Raw genomic sequence first — 21,265 nt, forward strand, 5'->3', positions numbered from 1 at the left:
CTTAAATCAACAAATGCCACCTGTCTCTTGGGACGTTATACATGCTCTCATGGACTCAGCAAAGCAGCTAGCCCCAAAGCTATCAGAGGAGGATAGGGTTTGTTATAATGAGATTCTTTCGGATGCCCAGGCTGCGGCGCGTCAGGTGATCCAGAGTGGATTGGACACTGCTGACTCGGTAGCAAGAGTCATGAGATCTTCTGTTGCCACTAGAAGGAGTGCGTGGCTTAAGTCATCGGAATTTTCCCCTGATGTCCAGTCAACGCTCTTGGACTTGCCTTTTGATGGCTCTGGTCTTTTTGGCAATAAAGCATATGCTGCGCTGGAAAGATTTAAGGAGAGTAAGGCCACGGCTAAATCTTTGGGCCTTCAAACTCAGCCAAGAGGCTCATTCAAGAGGTACAGGAGCTTCGGAAGGTCTACCTTTCGTACATACAGACAGCCACAGCAGCAGCAAAGCACTCTGTATAAGGGTTACAGAGGCAGAATCAGGGGTCGCACTCGTGGCCGACAGCTCTCCTCCTCCTCCTCTTCCTCCTCCTCAGCCCCTCCCACCACTGCAAAGCAGCCCTAGATCCACTATTCTGGATCATGTTGGTCCTGTGGGGGTCAGGCTTACCCATTTTCTACAAGATTGGGAATCGGTTACTACAGACCTTTGGGTTCTAGATCTTGTAGAAAATGGGTACGTCCTTCCCTTTTGGGAATTCCCTCCAAATTACCCTCCTTGTCAAGGGGCTTGCTCAGAGGACCACCGTCTTCTCCTACAGGAGGAAGTCCTGACGTTACTAAAAGAAGGTGCAATAGAGGTGGTTCCAGAGCAGGAGAGGGGTCAGGGATGCTACTCCCGGTATTTCCTGATTCCGAAAAAGGACGGCAGATTGCGTCCAATATTGGACCTCAGGATCTTGAATCTTTATCTGAAGCAAGAGAAGTTCAAGATGCTCACCCTTGCGCAGGTTCTTCAAGTGCTGCATCAGGAGGACTGGATGGTGTCGATCGACTTGCAGGATGCGTATTTCCACATCCCCATCCTGAAGTCGCACAGGAAGTATCTCCGGTTTACGGTAGGGTCGCAACATTATCAGTTTGCGGTCCTTCCATTTAGTCTTACTACTGCACCTCGAGTCTCCACGAAGGTGATGGCAGTGGTGGTAGCCCATCTCAGAAGGTCGGGGATTTCAGTTTTCCCCTATCTGGATGACTGGCTGATCAAAGCAGAGTCGCCAGAGAAGGTGCTTCATCATCTGCAGGTTACGACTCAGCTGTTGTTCAAATTGGGTTTCTCGATAAACGTGCCCAAATCTCACCTGGTGCCTTCTCAGCGCAACCTGTTCATAGGTGCGGTAGTGGACACTACTGTGTGTCAAGCATTCCCTCCTCTTCAAAGGATTCTCGACATACAGGAAATGATTCCTTTATTTTGCAATGGAGCGGTCGTTCCAGTCCTGAAGGTCCTTCGCCTGCTCGGTCTGTTTGCTTCCTGCATTCTGTTGGTCAACCATGCATGCTGGCACATGAGGGCGCTCCAGTGGTGCCTCCGCAGGCAGTGGTATCAGCACAAAGGAGATTTCAGGGAGTCTGTGAGGATATCCGGAGAAGCTGCGGCGGATCTGTCTTGGTGGAGCGTGGAGGGCAATCTGTCCCAAGGAAAGCCTTTCCATCTACCTCCATCGGTGGCCACAGTGATAACGGATGCCTCCACCCTAGGGTGGGGTGCTCATCTGGGGGATCTGGAGATCAAGTGTCTTTGGTCTCCAGAGGAAAGGTTGCTTCATATCAACCTTCTGGAATTGCGGGCGATACGTTTGGCACTCAAGGCCTTTCTCCCTTCCCTTCGCGGTCAGTCGATTCAAGTCCTGACGGACAACACGACCGCGATGTGGTATGTCAACAAGCAGGGAGGAGTTGGGTCTCTTTGTCTGTGCAGAGAGGCCCTGCGTTTATGGTCCTGGGCTCAGGACCATCAGATTTGTCTGATGGCAAATCATCTGGCCGGGGTACTGAATGTGCGTGCGGACAGTCTCAGTCGGCAGTTCTCCGCCGATCACGAGTGGAGGCTCCATCCGGCGGTGGTTCGTCACGTCTTTCGGACGTGGGGAACCCCTCGAGTGGACCTGTTCGCCTCCCGCGAGAAGGCGCACTGCCCGTCATTCTGCAGTCTCCAGTTTCCGTTTCAGTTGAGTTAGGACTCACAGCTCCTTTACGCGTTTCCTCCCATACCCTTGATTCCTCGGGTTCTGAGGAAGATTCGCCAAGACCGGGCCCAAGTTATTTTGGTCGCCCCGGATTGGCCAAGAAGGGTGTGGTATACAGATCTTCTCCACCTCTCCTCGTGCCCTCCGCTCCGTCTCCCTCTGAGGGCAGACCTCCTCTCGCAGTCGGAGGGGCAGGTTCTACACCCCCACCTCCAGAGCTTACACCTTCATGCCTGGAGATTGAACGGGGCAACCTGAATTCTTTCTCTCTCCCATCTGATGTGGTGGATGTTATTTTATCGGCCAGGCGACACTCCACCAAGTCCATTTACTCCTACAGGTGGTCCAAGTTTGCTAAATGGTGTGGAGAGAGATCCATTGACCCTTTGAAAGCCCATCTTTCTGAGGTGCTCCAGTTTGCCCTTTCCTTGGCTCAGCAGGGCTGTGCTGTGGCCACGGTCAAGGGCTATCTTTCGGCCTTGTCGGCTTTTCTATGCCTTCCGGATCAACCGTCGCTATTTAAAGGTTGTTCTGAGGTTCATCAAGGGCCTTACAAACATGTTTCCTCCCACTCCTTTTGTAATGCCACAGTGGGATCTTAATCTTGTTTTGACCTTTCTGATGGGGTCTCCTTTTGAGCCTCTACATAGCTGTCCGTTGAGGCTGTTGTCCTTTAAGGTGGTTTTTCTTGTAGCCATAACCTCGGCAAGAAGGGTGAGTGAGCTTCAAGCTCTTAGTTCCAAACCTCCTTTTCTTACCTTACATGCTGAACGGATGGTTCTCAGGACCAGGGCTGCCTTCCTGCCAAAAGTTGTTACTCCTTTCCATTTGGGGCAGTCTATTACCCTCCCTGTTTACTATCCACCCCCTCATCTTTCTAAAGAGGAGGAAAGACTCCATCGTCTGGACCCAAAGAGAGCTGTTAGCTTTTACTTGGATAGGACTAAAGACTTTCGCCTTGATGATCAACTTTTTGTTGGCTACGTTGGTCATTCTAAGGGTAGAGCGGTGCACAAGCGCACTTTATCAAGGTGGATTGTCCTTACTATCAAGATCTGCTACGCCCTGGCTGGTAAGACTCCTCCTGAGGGTATTCGTGCTCACTCTACTAGAGCTAAGTCTTCAACATCTGCTCTGGCCCGGGGTGTTCCTGTGGCAGATATTTGTAAAGCCGCGACTTGGGCCTCCCTCCATACTTTCGCAAAGCATTATTGCTTGGACTCTGAGATGAGGAGGGAGGGCCACTTCGCGCGCTCTGTCCTGCAAGACTTTCTGGTATAGGAAGGTGGACACCCTCCTCCGGGAGTGGGGACTGCTGTGGGAATCTATTCACAAGGTGAGGAATCCACTGGCAGATGTATCCATCAGAAGAACAAGTTACTTACCTTCGGTAACGCTTTTTCTGGTGGATACAGTATCTGCCTGTGGATTCCTCACTGACCCACCCGCCTCCCCGTTGTCCTCCTTTGTATACCTTGAAAGAGGTCTTGTTGGAATGTTTTTATACTTTCTTGTACATTTGTCGGAAATGCTTGTTTATTTAGCATTCCTTTTCTTTGTAATGCTATGTATATGTGTTGGTGTTCTGTATACTGTGTATACTTGGAGTTGTCGTTGGTTCACCTGTTCGCCTCGAAGGCACGGAAAAAATGGGTGGAACTGACGTCATCACGCCGACGTGGGCCTCTTATGGCTCCGGTGACGTCATACGGACTCGCGAGCAGAGCCGATGTATTATGACGTCGCCCACGTCGACGTGGAATGCTGGGGAAGAAAAGTTCAGTGGAATGCTGGCGCAGGGGATATTCACAAGGTGAGGAATCCACAGGCAGATACTGTATCCACCAGAAAAAGCGTTACCGAAGGTAAGTAACTTGTTCGTTACTACCCTAATAGCAAAAGATTCTCAGTTGAGTGCCAGTGTTCCCATGTTTAGCAAATCAGAACGGACTGGGTTCAGATTATTGCAAAGTCTGGGTCTCGGTACCCTTATATCCATCATGTATTACCCGGTGGCATCCTTCTTGTTCATTTTGATGTGGAGAATCAAAGGAAATTAGTTGCACTGTAGCAGGGTGCCAATTTTCTTGGTCGCCTGGGCCTTTGCACCAGTATACCTTACATAAGGTGCATAAAAGTTTGAATTTTGTTTTTGATTCCACCGGGAGCCAGTGGACAGTCTTTAAGGTAGATTACACTTGATCTTGCTTCTGGATATTGAGGTCTAGTCTTGAGACTCCATTCTCCGCTTCATGTTGATTGGAAGATGTGGGAGAATTTTTCAGAGCATGAAAGCAGAACATTGATCCCCTCCACAACTTCATCAATTTTAGCGGCAGTTTATATAATTGTTGCCACTGTATCCTTGGAATGGTGGTGGTTGTGATGCTTTCTGTAGACAGAGGAGAAAGCTGGAGCAATAGTAACTGAAGGATATCATGTGTCTCTAGCATATGGCCAACATAGCCCTACTTCACTTCAATCTTTTATGCAAGCACAGAAGCAGACACAGAATAAGTGTGTAGTAACAGTTCTTCGGTTCACCCTGCCAAAGCATGATGAAGCATTGAGCAGCTCAGTCTATAAATGATTCTTTTTTGGGAATTTGCATTCTTCACTCTTGAAAACAGTTCTTTGAAAAACCTAAAAGCTTCCAATCGCTTAATCGAGAAACCAGTGTCTTTATCCCTTCCACCTGTCTGAGGATGAGTAAAATAAGTGTTTTTCTTGGAAATAATAATTATTGGAAATAATCTAGATTTGGTGGCCATTACTGAGAATTTATTCACCAACTTCAAGTTGGACATTTTGAATGGCATTAATACCCAGAACTAGACACTACTAAAATGAACAGCCTGCATTAGAAAGCTGCCGATTTTACATTTCTTCTTAAAAAGACCTGGAAAATGTGAAAAATGTATTCAATTTGTAACCTCTTTCTCCAGTCTCTTGTTGTCAAATTTATAGACCTACTTCGTTCATTCCAGATCTCACTCGGATGGATTGGAGGCCTATGACTTATTAGCTGCAGCTCCTGCACAGGGTTGATAGGTCATAGTACTAGGAAACCTTAATATTCATTTCAATTTCGCTTCCACACCCCTGGCTGTTAGGTTTCTGGACCTGTTTGCTGTTTTTGCTGCAAAGCCTAATATGCCACCTTTTACCCATGTGATGCAGCTTTCTGTTGACATGTGTTCTAATTTGACATTGTGTTGAGTTCATCATCCATTTCCATGACTGGGGTCTGACCACTTTGGTGAACCCTTCTCATGTCAACTTAAAAAGCAAAAATAACCGAAAAATGTGTCTTATCCAGTGGATAAGTTAAGGAAATGAAAAATACAACTCACTGGCAGTGAGGGCTACAAAATGTGCGCACTGGTGTGTAATCTGGGTAATTTATCACTCAGCTCTAACCACGCTCTACTTTCTGTGGTCCCACCGCCACTGGGCCACTTACAACAAAGCTACACCCTATACAAAAAGTAGCGCACAGTTTATTAATTCCTTCCCAAGCAAGGTGCTTGTTAACTGTCCATTTTACATTCCCATTCAAAGAAAGTCTGTAGGGAATCTTTATGTATTTCCAATTCTTTTATTTATTTTTTAATCCATTATTTCATTCAGAAAACATCACAAAAATCAATCCAGCCATCACGTTTCGTCCAAGGAGGACATCATAAGGGCTCTGTAAATCAGGAAGATCACATGTTCTGTACTGTCAATTGGGCTCTGACCATTAAGTCCCATGTTCATCTGCAGCCTTCTGCGTTCCCTTCTAACGCGTCTCTGTCTCCGGCCGACTCGTTTATTCCCGCCATTAAGAAAATGGATATCAGTTGCAGCTGATGCCCTGGTTAACATAATTCATACATTAGTACGACAGAGCTCAAGACAAATGTGAACTGAGTCTAGCAGCTGGCCTTTTCGCTCCCTTAACAACTGCTGTCAATAAGAGGACCCACCTATCTTTTAGCTGGTTTTCTCAGGAACTAAAGACCCTTAACCTCTCTTTGCGATCTATTCAATGTCGGAAAAAAACAACTATATAAGTGTATAGTGGGCACTAAATTTACATTCTACTCCAACAAAATTTTCAATGCCCCCCCAATCCAATAGATGTGCTTTTTTCTTTTATCGAGGAGTTGTGTGTTCCTCCAAACCACAAGCACTTGACAAATTCTTAGTGCAGCCTTGTTAATGAAAAAATATCATCAACTAGGGCATCCTTTTACCAGTCAGCCCACTCCACTTGCCCGCTGGCCCATTACTCTTGCCAGAGGCCCACCAGCTATTTGTTTCATCCTAAGAGTGAGGTTGATTTTGCTGTATTAGTTCTTGTGATCAAATCATCTGTTTGGCATTGAGGTCCGCTACCCGGTAAGTGGCACAAAAGTTATACTATGCTGAAATCCATTTGGCCAAGAGCTACTATTAATGTGTTTTTTTTTAGGACTTCGCCCCAGAGCCCCTGAAAATGGACTTTGTGACTCCTTTGCTAAAGAAGCCTTCCCTTGACCCAGATAATCTGGCAAACTATCCGCCCATCTACCAGTTGCCCTATTTGGAAAACATTTCGGAAAACGCTGTCTTCCAACAGTTTTCTGAATTTATAATTGGCTTCTGCATCCATCTCAGGTGGAATTTCTCCTACGGCATAGGATAGATTTAATAGTTGTACCTCTTCTTGAAGAATTACATCATTATGCTGATCCAGACATTTCAACTACCTTCGTTTTAGACCTCTAAGTGGTTTCTAACACTGTTTCATTCTTCTGTCTAAGCATTCTGATTTAGGGATAAAGATCTCACCCTATCCTGTTTTTGGGAATTTCTATCTAATAGGTCTTTCCAGATCAGATTTTTCCTTCTAAATGGTTCCAGCTACACCATAGATTTAGGTGGTACTCTCCTGGCTGCTCTATAAGGTCTAAAGCCGTGTTTCCTGTAGGGATTCCTACGTTTTGTATAAAGACTATTGGTGGCAGTCCTTTTCCATTGTAGTAGCCTTAAAGTGGATTTCCATGCCAGTGTACTTACGCCAAAAATCTGATTTGCTGAAATTCAAGCAAGTGTCTTGGGTGTGTCCTGCCTCTTGATGATCAGGGAATTTTATCCTTGCAGCTATTTTTTTTTATGTGATCCTTTGGTTATGTTGAGTGAGTTTGGGTTTTCACCTGCAAAGTACTCTAAGTTAGGGTGTACTCTGTATAAACACCAAGACCAACTAACTAAAACTAGCTAATTAGTTGTTGGCTTGCTCTGGCCCTATGTCCATCACACCAATAGTTTCATCCTGGGTGGCAACAAAACACTATTAAGCCAAATGCAAAATGCAGTCGTATTGCATTTAGGTTTCTGAGAGATAGAGCTAAAGTCATCACATAATATTCTATCAAGGATCTGTTAGGATTAGGTTTCAGCTCCTGTCACTATATTTACGGTTTATTTATTAGTGTTTGAGCTAAGCGCATCAACAAGTTTAGGTTTATATAATGGGAGAGTTTTTGTAGAACACTAAAGGCAATTATTCAGCTCCTTGATAAGTCAACTGTCTTATTCTTTGACTCAAACACTATGTGCTGTTCTTAAATAAACAGTGCACTATAACACAAGCTCATTCAATATAAAAAAAACTCTGGAGAGACAATGTGTCATGAAAACAATTAATTGTCCTATGAATCTCTCTTCTCTTATAATATACCTTAAGTGTTTCAAATACAGTAGTTTATGTACCATGCAAGGTTTTCATGTAAGCAAAAGAAACCATATCATCATCTGATTGGTGGCATCTGTATGTACAGACACATAGAGCAGCTTTCAAGTTATGTAATAGCAGTCAAACCAGTTTAATATTAGCAGCCAGTTTAATATTAGTAGCCAACATGTGTATCGGGGAGACCCTGCTTTTTCACGGCCACCAGCCACAAGAACAACACCTTTATTTATGCTCCTCTAAAGACTTGTGTAATAGTTTATTCCTTCCTGGAATCTGTACTATCTGTGTAAACTGTGACCAGTGGGTATGTTTCTGGTCTCCCTCAGGTAGAGGATAGCATGTCCACCCCAGCTGACTCAAAACGCCAAATCTGTATTGCACTATGTGATGCTGTATTGTCAACTGAAATCTTCCATCTTGTTTTCGCAGGGTCCTGCAGGTATCCCAGGAGTGGCGGGTGATCGTGGCAGGCTTGGGCCAATTGGACTAAAGGTATGTATGCCTTTCTACATTAAAGGGACATATTTGATAACTGTGTAACATTAGGTATCTGTTGTTTAAAAAGGCCCGGGTGGGTTTGCCACACATCGCGATCTCTTTTATAAAGAAAAACAACAAAAGGCCTATAAAATGCCCTGGCACCAGACTTGTCTTGTTTGCAGTTCACCACAAATAGGCCTCTCCTAAACTAAACTTTATTTGGGGAATAATGCAGTGTCATTGAAGCGATATCAGTTTGTTGAATAAAGAAAGTCTTACATGACAGTAACATCAGAGGAGGAACCTGGACACACCTGACTTGCCTAGGCATAGACCTATAATGCGTGGGGCAGATAAGGCAGGCCTTATTCCCATGAAGGCCTACAAATCCTTTTGTCTTCTACTCGGGTCAGGAAAGATGTTGAAACTGAGAATCAAACACACATTTTGAGCACACTGCATGCTTTTTGAATTATGACCCATACTTTAGGGGGGCAGTCACAGATGTTCACAAGAATGACATGTTCACAAGATGCTAACATTACATTTTCTGTAAAAACGGCATAGGGCGGTACATTCAAAGAGTATTCCTGCCAGTGTTGGCCTGTGGTAACAATACTAATTCAGACAAATATGAAGGTTTTCTTAGGAATGCTGCATTGCAGTAGCACATGTTTGGTAGAAAAAGAAGCATCACGCGATGCAGAATCTGTTTCTTATCTCCTATTCTTGTGGTACAACTATGAAATGTGGGACTATGTGTAACAGTAGGTGTTTGATGCAGAGCCCTGTCACTGTGCATGTGTCTCATGTATTACATAAACAAAAGGCTACCTGAGCTCCAAAGGTTGTCATGCTACTATTTTGTCCAGCCCCTGCAGAATCTGGAGTTTTGACAACTGGTATTAGTTTGTTGCTAAGTTTTGTGGCAGAAGCTTTGTAGCCCGTACAGCCAGGTTATGGAACTCCATGCCGCCAGACCTTAAGTATTAATCTGATCTTCTCTCTTTCCGAAAGGCCCTTAAAACATGACTTTTTAACAAATAGTTTTAGTTGTATCTTGCTCTATAGCTTCAGTTCAGGTTATTTCTTCCCCTAGAGCTACAGCACCTAGACACCTCTGGGTAGTAGAGTGCTATACAAATCCAAAGTTCATTAATTTAAATTTCATATTAAATGTATGCATTCTTTTTTTAGGGTGAACCTGGAGATCCAGGAGTGAAGGGAGTAGAAGGACCACTCGGGCCTCGTGGAGAGACGGTAAGCATTCTTTCATCGCATTCAACATTCACCCTTCAATACTCTTTTTTTAAAATATTGTGTACTTATTGAATTTTGGTTTCAGCATCAAGCTCTGCTGTAATACTCATGATGTATGATACATTGTGCTGAGTACAATGTAAGGTCTGGAAATATTGTTGAAGTTTAGATTCACTTTAGGCCAACATGTGCCTTTTTCCAACAAACATGGCCATTGCTTTTAAGTCATTCAAACGAATCCTTGACGCTACTCTCTAAGCAGTCAAGGTTCTTTCAGAAGAGTTTGCAGATCTTCATCCTCATTACCTGTGGTCTCGTAATACTGTTACTTCTCTAGACTGTGACTATTTAAAAGTTAATTTATGGATCGAATCTTCACACTGTGGAGGATTGATGACAGGGCAGCAATGGGGGCTACACATTTGTTCAGAGCACTATCAGCAACAAAGGCTGCTTTGGCTAAGTAATTGAGCTGCAGTTGCCCACATCCAAAAAGAAAAGGAAATTGCCATCCTTTTGGCTCCTTACTAGGATTAGACTGTCAGGTGGTGAATATATAACTAGGTCAAATGTCATAATTGAGGAGTCTTGAACATTAGCTATTTTATTACCATTTAAGATACAATATCAGTGTGATTATCATCAACATTACAAACACAGTTCATAAAATAACAGTGATGGCTATATCATAGGTAATGGTATTCCAGGAGAGAATTTTTTAAATAAATGCCAATTGTAATGAGTCATAGATTCAATGTTTGGGTTCCAATATAGTAATTAAATCTCCTCCCCAATTGTACTGCAAAGGCAACCACTCAAATCTGCTTAATATTCCCCATTATTTCCCAGGGGCTTCTCATGGATGGACAAGTTAGGATGTATTTTGTTTGCTGGTTTTTGTCATTTCATGGGTTTGTTTGCCATTCTTAGGGTGATGATGGCAGAGATGGTGCTGGAAGACCAGGTCCCAAAGGCAAAAAGGTAACATTTCATCTTGTGTGTCTGTCTGATGAAAGGGAAATTGAATTGTGGCTTGTTGTGTTAGCTAGAGACAAAAAAGTCATATGTCCCTTGACATGTGTTGAGGTTTGCACTAGATATCCATTTAAAATTGCAAATAAATTGTTATAATTGTGGCTTATGACCTATGAGAAAATGAGCCAGTGGAGGATGCAAAAGCAACGGCACAACCTCTGATAATCTGATCCTAGACTTTAAAACGGTTTCACAAGTTAATGCATGCCCACCATGCAATACTGACTAAGAGCATTGTCAATGCTTAACGTCCACCCAATCATTCTGGAATGTGCCAAACCACTGGACCTTTTAGTGGACAAAGATATCAACCTACAAGGACACATACAAAGATGTGTGAGAACTGGCCCAACACCAACGACTCTTCACATCATAAATTCCAGAATTTGTCTTTTTGAAGTCCTTATGAAATCAAGGCTGGGCTACAGAAGCTCAGTACTCATAAGAGTCCCCAAAGTATACCTATTCCCTCTGAAGGCATAGCTTCATGCAGCTGGAGGCTTCCTACTGGCACAACAAAGTTTGATCAAATCTCTCCATTCCAGGCGCCCCTTTAAAGAAAGAAGGGGCATATTATCAATGACGGCGTTAAAATTATCGCCGGTTTAGCGGCAGAAAACTGCAGCTAAAGCGGAGATGATGGGCTTGATAATATGCCCTGGAGAATTCCAATAGAAGCCCATGTTCACACCAGAACATGGACTTCTATTATAATTCTCAAGGGCATATTATCAAGCCCATTATCGCCGCTTTAGCTGCAGTTTTCTGCCACTAAACCGGCGATAGTTTTTAACACGGTCCTTAATAATATGTCCCGAAGTATCTATAAACTAGCCTGCATTCATCCTTGCTTCTTAAACCACATAAACCAGAAATCGACAATTTCAGGTGGCCAAAAGCAACTTGGGACATCCCATTCCCTTCTTGAAATAACATCATTAAAAATAATGGTGCATTTCTCTGGGAGTGCATCCAGTGTTTGGAACTCCTTCACTATAGCCATCAGTACCTATTCTTCATATGATACATTTAAAAAAGAACTAAGAACCAAATGTAGGTAACTTCCATTTAGCGAGTCCTTAATAGCGATTTTTACCGAATCGCTATTAAGGCCTCGCTAAATGGTATGTAGGTAGGAATCGCTAAAATATTAGCGATTCCTTAACATTCCTTAATAACGAATCGGTAATTGAGATTCGTTATTAAGGAATACCTAGCAATTCATTCCTATGGGATAGGAGGCCCATAGGAATGAATGGGAAGAGATTCACTATTAGCGATTCGGTATTACCGAATCGCAAATAGCGGGAGCTATTTCAAGGGTGCCAGGGTGACCAAAGGACACCCTGTTGCACCCCTGAAATGTGCATGTGTGCACATGTGGTGCACATACATGCCCTAAGGGCATGGATGTGTGCCACATGGCACATTTTTTTTAAAAGCAAAAAAGTGCTTTTTTAAAGGAAATCGCTACTTACCACCAACTTGAAGTTGGTGGTAATTAGCCATTCCTTAAGGCTGAAGTGCACTATTTTTAGTGCTACGTACATTGCATTTAAGGAATCGGTATTTCCGATTCCTTAAATGCAAGAGCAAAATAAGGAATCGCTATTTTGCGATTCCTTATTTTGCAAGTAGGTTTCAACTAACCTACATTGCACTTGGCCAAATACCGGTCGGTAACGCAGAAATTCTGCGAATTTCTGTGTTACCTCTCGGTATTTGGCCACCTACAAATATGCCAGGCGGGCTTTAAACTGTTAAAATATAGAGGTATTTTGGCGAACATGAAGCTTGCATGTTCTGTCGATCGCATTTGAAATTTTGTAAAATGTAATTGGCTGATGAATGGCTTCAATATTTTTTTGTTCTACGACATTGAAACTCGTGAATTTGCACAAACTCACAAGTTTAGCAATGTGTGAAAAAAAATCACACACAAATGTGGAAACTCTATGACCAGTTCTAGAACACCAAGGGTAGCTCAGAGGTACCCAGAACTGGGAACAGAATTGACAGAAAAATGAGAAGAATGCAATTTTTTAAATCTTTCAAATATACAAAACATCAAGAGCATGCAGCCCCATATTACCTTGAGGACCGCAGTACTAATTAGTAATTTGAACGATATTGTTCTTTAAATCTGATGAGAAATGTAATCTATTATGTGATTTTACGTCAACAGTGATGTAATATGTGAGGTCATGTGCAGTTCATAATGGGGGTACAAGTTATAGTTAACTGATTAAACTGTAAGTAGTGTATTTCAGTGATTTGGGGGTTTATTAACATTTGTTTTTGTCTCATTTCAACCCCTAATTAGAACATCACTACTGCCTTAGTTTTTTTTGTGTGAAAATCTGGAGTTTTTGGTCATATTCTAAAATGGTCCAGCAGCCAACCCTCCACAGCACTCAACACACATTACTCTAGCCCTCAGTCCTTGCACATCGCGGTTGGCCATAGGGCCTGGCCTCATGGTCAGACCCTGTACCAAACCCGCTAATGGCACCCAAGTCTCGATGACGTGTGCAATACGAGTTAGCCGTGTGGTAGCACGGCCTGGCCACAAGGCCAGGTTCTGCACCCAATCCCTCATAAGGGAGACAATTCCTGTTACTTGCAAAGCCTCTGACCATGTTTACCGGTTGTTAGTCACTGGGCCTGCATCCAGTCCTCCTGGAGCGTCCCTCTGCAGGTTACCAACCTCCTCTGCACACACAGTTTGTTCACCAAAATGTTTAATATTTTTAAATTAGGGATCTGTTAAGCGCCTGGGAAGATGAGTTGGGTGAGTAAAAAGATGTGGAAAGGGAATGCTGTTCTTAGGCAGGCTTCTTTTAGCCCCTGTAACATACATTATGCCTCAAATTACTTAAAACCCATACCTCCCCTCAAATTTTCCATACCTAAATTAATCTCTCAATGCTCATTTATTTTCGTCTGCTTTTCAGGAAAGTCTTTAAATTCAACAGCTGCTATTCTAACAGAATGGCATTCCGGACTCACTTTTGTGTTGAAAGTTGCAGTTGACCACTAGGAAGTTAACATACAGACTGCTGCTAGTACATGTTTCACTCTGCTTGTCAGAATGCTTTACTGACATGAATAAAAAATATATTTGAGCACTCATAAAAAAATGTGTCTTGATTTTAGCTTTCTAGAGCACTAACCATAATTTCTAGAACTAAAAGAAACCCCATATTTCTTCCTTTATTGCAGTATCCTCTGTAGTAAATGCTTTCATCTTTACAGCTTTATATCAGTCAAGATGGCGTTCAAGTGTGCCACACTTTTGTCATAAATGCAGAATGTTAGCACTCTAGTTGTTCATTAAAAGACAGTGGTGAAGATGCAGTAGAACATTAAGGAATCAATTGAAACACTGCTGCTGGTGTTAGAAGCACCTGTTTCACTCCGCATACCAGACTGTTTTTCTGACATTGATGAGGAAGATATTTGAGAATTTATAGAAAATGTGTCCTCAGTTTAGCTTTCTAGAGCACACACCATAATTCGTATGACAAAGTGAACCACTCCATTTTGTTCATTTAAAAAAGGAAACGCTTTCAGTTTCACAGCTTTGATTCCATTAGGATTGCTTTCGAGTGTACCACACTCTCATAAACACAGACGCTATTGCTCTTGTTGTCCATCAGGACACTAAGTTAAAGCTGCAGTAGGACACTGGGAATCAAATGACAGGCTGCTGGTACTGTATATGTTGTACTGAGAATATCATATTTTGTTCTCACATGGCTAAGGAAGATAATGTGAACGTATATCAAGTGTGTTCTAATTGTAGTCTCTGGATCACCATTCATAACCTCTGGGATAAAATCATGAGAAAAAAAGTTATTTTTGTCATGCATGGTTCATCAAATCATGATCAGCATTTTTCGCAAGGAAAAATCACATTAGAATACACCACAATTCCTAAAATTGTTATGGTGCCACCAACAAACGATTTTCATTGTGCATAAAATCTGTTGTTACCCTGTATATATTTTCCTTTATGTGACCCTCAAAAACATGCTTTCACTACAATTAATTTCAATGGTGACCCTGACCCCAAGTCCTGAAAGAGCTGTCATCAGATGTTGTCCCTTTAGAGCCCCCACACACTATTTGGGGTCAAGGTGCATTCACAGTACCCCCTTATGTGTTTTTTAATTCATTTTGAGGGACCATGTCCCTGAGACCTATACTAGCTACCACAATATAATGTTCATTTGTGGCCATCCAATTACAAAGGGACAATCCCCTTTAAATTGACCAAACAGAGCAATCCAGACACCAACAGTCCAGATCTCACTGACTTTTTCTGGTTGTTTATCATTTCATGCCCAACCTAAGCAGCTTTTAAATGTTAATTTCTCCAATTACTGAATGTATTTACATCACATAATGAAAAGCATGCTTAATGAGTAAAGATCTAGTTTCCTGCCATATTTGCTGAAATTTCATTTAGCTGTTATTTCTCTTAAGAATTAAAATGGGAAATCAACATTCTGGGGTCCCTTCTTTTCCTTGCCCTTGCTTGAATGATATAGTTGCCACTTTGTAGTTTTTAGTTAGGACCTGGTAGTTACCCTAGGAAGAGAATTTTTTTGGTTTGCTAAGAACTTTGGCGCTGTTTGCCAAATCTTCACAAAACTTTCCAAACAAATGTTCATCCACCTAAGCTACTTCATTCAAAGTTTTGGAGGGATCCATCAGGCAGGAAGCCGAGAAAAAAAGGGGGTCCCAAAACACAATTTCACCATGCAGTTTCTAACAGGGATTTTAAACAGTGCTACAGCCCCAACAGCTGAAAATTCATTAAATTTGGCAGCATGCTAGATCTTTAGCCAGAAAGTGTGCTTTTTATAATTTGGTGAAAATCTGTACAGGAGTTTATGAGAAATTAAGGTTCAAAATATATGTTTATCTTAACGTTTGGGGTAGCGGGACTCTCAGGTGAGTCCTGCGGCCATGCAACTTTAAATAATAGAGTGATCTGGTTAGCCATGGGTGCTTTTTTCGTGTCGGCCGTCTTGCATGCTCCTGCAAGTCCCTCTGGAGCTTGCGTTGAGATTGGCTGGCCACAACATAAGGAGAAATGTTGAGTTCGCCATTTCAGGACAGGGGGACCCAGTCCCGGTGCCCTGAAAATTCAAAGCAAAGATGGTATAAGGGGGCAGGGTTGGGGTACCCTGACTCCCTGAACCTTGGGATATGGGGCCACATATTTTTAAATGATGCTTTTTTGGACTGCTGCCATCCCCTGGGAATCACGCAGGAGCAAACAGGACTCCCCTGCTCCTGCAGATTCCTGTGGGATCGCTATAACCATTAAAAACATGGGGACCATAAGTGTCTGTAGTGGCTTGGCCGCAAACAGGCAGTTGGCCCAGCTGCTTACCATTGGGCCTATGCCATACCCCATGCTAGGCACTGCAGAGGGCTGTGTCCGCCCACATGGGCACGCGGCTGGAACTGTGACCGAAGAGGGGTTGGCTGCTTGAAAGGTATTGTGCGAAGGGCCTGGCCTCAGGCCAAACAATGCATCCAACCCCATCCTGCACACAGCCAGAGGCCGTGCACAGTGGGGTGGTTGCCTGCGGAGGGTTTGACACAAGGCCGCGATATTACTTCCCATACTCTGTCGTGTTTGGTTCCAATGAGTTCTGTGATGTTTCAGTAGAAACCTTTGGTTGTTTACTTGTCCTCGTGTAACCACTCCAACACCCTATGGGTCTAGTTTGTGATATAGAAAACTGATAATGAAAAAAATGTAAATCCTGATGAAAGGCTGTGTAACTGCCAGTCCGCCACCTCCCTGTTCAACTATTTGTCTACATTTTTTATAAATTACATTTATTGGAAGTTGAGTCCTAGAGGTAAATCTCTGGGATTAATCCTTGACTTCATGTTAAAGATACTGTCACATCTATATTCTAAATCCAGTTTTAGGTAGTTTGCTTCCATCATCTTTATGTACCTCAAACAATACCACTCCAGTCCCACCCACAAACTACATGTTAAACTCCACAGTAGATACATTTGGATAGAGTTTGGTGCCCGTAACATACAGACAAAATACCACTCGCAGAGGCTGTGTATTAAGATAGGACAGATTTGGTCACAGTTTTGTCCTTTGGAACATTAGAGGGCGTGGATGAACTGGGACTCTCCACTATTGTGATTTTGTTTAGTCAGAAATTAAGCATACAAATCCAATTTTCTGTCCTGGAACATCATTCACGACAGCAGCATGTTAAGAAGCACCCACGCTCATTCATTTCGAAGGTCACTGAGATGCAGCTGGCACTAGTTGCCCGAATAGAGCATGCAAAAGAGTTTATCTTTCACATAGAAAGTTGCATTCTTCACAATGGGACTCGTAATAAGTTCAGAATAATAGCTGTCCAGCAGGAAAAATATACTACAGCTTCCATCACTGTAAACTCCAGCTAAGCAGTATTTTTACAGCAATGGCCTGCGTCCTGGTCACTGTTAAATGTATCATTTCTAAAACAAAGTGATGGGATTGCAGACTTTCAGCCCATGGTTAATTAGAATGAGAGTACAGCCATGCTCTAACTGTGAAGCTCGCCGGGTAGGTAAACTACCACCTTGGCTCATGATTGGTTAAATGGTATGACTTGGTTTATTAGCCTTAAGGGGGGGCATCAGCATTAATGTTATTCTTGAACTGCGAATTATTCTTGTTCATGCAACTTGCCTGGAAACCATGTCTGTGTTTTTTCTTTCAGGGAGAAAATGGCTTCCCAGGATATCCTGGGCCCAAGGTAAAGCTTGCCAGTTGCAATGGTTTCATTTTTAGGGTCTACTTTTCTTCTTCTGCTCACAGGGCCTCCCAGCTATTTTTCTATGTGCGAGTTTTTATTGTCTATGCATGATCCCTCTCTACTTTTTTTTGTGGGAACGATCAAGTGCTCCTAAGTGAGACTCCTCTAAAGTACATATGTTTGACCTCTTTGTTGCTACAAAAACATTTCTACTGCTGCAACGAGAGACTTTTCTAATGCATATAAGCGAGACTCCTTTATGCTCCTAAGTGAGACCTATCTAGACCTCATGTACGAGATAAACCAGACTTCACGGTTTGTATATGAAACCCATGCAAAACCATGTTATTCACTCATATAAAATCTCTAATGCTTCTACTACACATTTGAGAGGCCTCTTTCTTGCTTCTTTTTTAGACTTCCTTACCACTTCTGTGAGTCTTCTCTAATTTCATTATGTTCAATTGTAAGCCCTTTTCTCTGGCTCTGTGTGAAACATTCCATACTGTTGTTCTCATGGTAATCTTTATACTGCTCTATTTTTACTACTATGCCCAGAGGAAGCCTCAGCGTTGCTATGTGGGCCTTTCTGAAGCTCGTTTGAGATCCTCTATTGTTCCAATTTGAGACCCTTCTGCGACTCAGACTTGAGGTCCTTTTACCTTTGTACTGCTTGTAGATGAGCTGCCTTTACTGGTCCTAGGTGAGACCAGGAAAGCATTCCTATGTTAGACCCCTCTGCGTTCATGTGAGAGATCAGTCATATGAGTGAGTTAAGAAATGTATATAACATTTTGAGAAGACCAAATCACCTCTCAGTGTAATTTGAGTCCACACAACTGTTTCTCTGTTAGACTTCTCTTCTGCTTTTATCTTAGACTTACTACTTCGAATAGTTTGCAGCAGGTTCTGCTGTAGATCCTGTGCTGTGCACTTTCCTGACATTTCGTTTTTGGTTAAAAAAATACAGCTTGTTTTTCTTTGACAAAGTGCTTTTAGTATCTAGGGAATTCGTTTACCTGCACCATACCTAGGAGAAGGTCTTGTTTCGCCTTTGAAAAAGGGAGTTCTCTGGTGCTGGTTTGGGGCACCGTTTGACTTCATAGTCCTTTTTGTTTGTTTTCTAGCATTGAGTCATCCAGTGGCCTAATCATCGCAAGTAAAATGATGACTTCTAGGCGCTTGTGTCAGTTTGTCAGGAGTCTGTGCTGGTGGTCTCCAACACGCAGTGAATACTGGTGTTGGAGATTACCTTGCCCTCCTGGACAACCTAACAGAGCCATTTTTTAAAGTTCAATCCAACAGATGTTGGAGTACTTCCTCCATTTCCTCCCATTAGTATCTATCATATTTTGCCAACAGAGGTGAAGAGTTGGCAGTATGTCATTGCAATGTGGCACTTACAGCTGTACGCTTGCTGGCAGTATCCACTTCTTTGCGTTATTTTGGAGTGGGGTGTTACCCTTTTCAGGAATTAAAGTTCTTTTTGTTTCTGTGTAAACCACCAATAAGTCTGGAAGAACATGACCACTGACAAATAGAGGGCCATGTGGAGCAGGCTTAACGTTTCTCCCTACTTGCAGTGTTGCAACTCTCATTGTAAGAGGATAACTAAAATTCTCTCTGCAGCTCCTCAATACTATCTTCAGAGCAGGCAAGTATTATCTGTGTTTTTTAGTTTTAGAGGTCGTAATGCTGGGAGATGTTGCATCCTAAAATGTTAGCTTCTTTCGATGTGGTAGACAAGAAGTGTGTGTAGCCTGAGCTACAGTCTGTCCTTTTCCCAAATTAGTATAAATTGTTCGTTAGCAAGTATCAGACAGAGGTGGGAAGTTCCAATTCCTCCTATTCATGTACCAGCTTTGGGTCGAGTCTTTTTTAAATCTTCTTAGAGCCAAGTCTATTTTCAAGGTTGAGACGTTGATCTCCTCTTATAAAAAAGGGGCTTTTTGATGTCATACCTCTTTGCTGAGCACAATAGGTGACAACTCTGAGTGTGGAAGTTCAGATATGTTTTTTGAGGAGGTTCCTCAGAGAAGGCATGGAGCTGCTTTGAAAGCAGTTTCTCTGGATAGATTTGAGAATCCTTTTGAGGCCATTCCATGGTGGGGCAGTGCTTGGCCGGGCAGAGCCCTGTTGAGGTTGGTACTGTCAGGGCCAGTCCTGAAAGTTGAGAGTGGTATGCCTGGATCTTGATCTACTGAGAGGGAGCACTCAGAAATGCACTGCATACACCACATTGGTTGACCTTAGGGGCTACCGGATGGTTTCCCATTTCTCACTAGCATTAGAGATATCTCACTTAATAGCTCAATATGGTACCCTACTGAGTCCCATATAAGAGGAGTGCAGAGGCCTCACATGGGTGAGAGGTATAAGAGCATTCTAAAGGCCTCAAATAGGAGTATTAGAAAGGTATCACATAGGAGCAGTGGCTAGGCCTCATATAGGATCATTAGAGGAGCTTTGCACAGGTGAAGCAGAGGATCCTCACACAGGAATAGTGAAAAGGACCAACATAAGTGCAGCAAATGTCAAACAAACTCAGCCATTTAAATTCCTTTATTCCCCCTCACTCTTTATATGATTACAACATGAGTCTGTTTACTGTTCATCTACTATCTCATTATCTCCCTCTCTCTGTCTCTCGCTCTTCATCTCAATGCTATGGTAGATCTCACAAACATTTCTAATTTATTTGAGATCATTCCTTCTTATATGTCAAGGTAATGGAATATTTTCTTTTTTCTTTTATTTAAAAAAATATTTACGTATCTTACAAAGAATTAAAATGAGAAAGTTATAAGTATAAAGCTATCCAAACATCCGAAGTCACAAACCGTAATTACAGTAGTAATCAGCTGTGTATACTAAGGATTTGGGAAAGACATATTCAAATGCTTCTTGAGTAGTAGGAAAAGAGACCGCTCTACCACTATGGCAGACTCATTTACTAGTGAAGTCTCGGTATTACTTCTGTCATCACTGCTCCATTCCGAATAGAATGTCTTCTTCTACTTCTCTTATGTTAGACCTACCAGTCCTACCTCCCTATATTATAACTTACTCCTGTGCCCATTTATGTCTCTGTTGTGTTTCTCGTTTACTTACTTTCACTCTTTGTCCCACCTCTCTGGTGCACTCTTTGTAGCTTAATATAATGTTTCTCTACTTTCCTCTGTCTCTGATCAAATTATAGCTATTTCATATATACTTTCATGTCTCTATTGCTTCACTACTTTGCCTTTTTCATCATTTGAAAAACACTGCACGGCCACCATATTGAGCGGATATTGAAGGTGTGATATGATTTGTTGTTCATCCTCTCTCTCCTATAGGGCGATGCAGGAGACCAAGCCCTGAACGGAGATTTGGGCCCCAAGGGAAGCCGTGGCCGTCGGGTAAGTCCAACCCTCTGGGAAGCCCATCACCCTTATGTGGGCCCTGGGGGCCCTGTGTCCCTTGTTTCAGTGCTCAGTGCCTCTAAACTGTATCAGCATACTGCTGAATTAATTACTGAAACTGAGAGAAGGTAACACACCTACTGCAGACAGCAATGCACACTCAATAGGAGGTCCAAAGCCCAAAGGGAAGAGGATGCAATGGTTCTGGGAGAAGAGAATCAAGCCTAAGAAACATCAGTACAGCACAACTTGTTCATTCATTATTGCAGAATTCTTCACAGTCTTTTCTAGGGGTTGAACCTCTAAGGCGTCTGAAAGGAAAAAAGGTGGGGACATGTGTGGGCGTATTGCCTGAATCTCACGGCAGAGTGG

The 21,265-nt window shown here is 42.7% G+C and overlaps 1 protein-coding gene across 1 annotated transcript in view; it reads left to right on the plus strand.

Moving 5' to 3' along the window:
* Positions 1-21,265, plus strand: part of COL6A3 (collagen type VI alpha 3 chain) — a 294,883-nt gene that overhangs the window by 186,981 nt on the left and 86,637 nt on the right. The window contains exons 28-32 of the mRNA XM_085645092.1: positions 8,350-8,412; positions 9,598-9,660; positions 10,591-10,641; positions 17,454-17,489; positions 20,828-20,890. Coding sequence (XP_085501218.1) covers positions 8,350-8,412; positions 9,598-9,660; positions 10,591-10,641; positions 17,454-17,489; positions 20,828-20,890 — 276 coding nt within the window. The remainder of the gene's footprint in view (positions 1-8,349; positions 8,413-9,597; positions 9,661-10,590; positions 10,642-17,453; positions 17,490-20,827; positions 20,891-21,265) is intronic.

Source organism: Triturus cristatus, chromosome 3_1, assembly GCF_964204655.1.
Source record: "Triturus cristatus chromosome 3_1, aTriCri1.1, whole genome shotgun sequence".
NCBI lineage: Eukaryota > Metazoa > Chordata > Amphibia > Caudata > Salamandridae > Triturus > Triturus cristatus.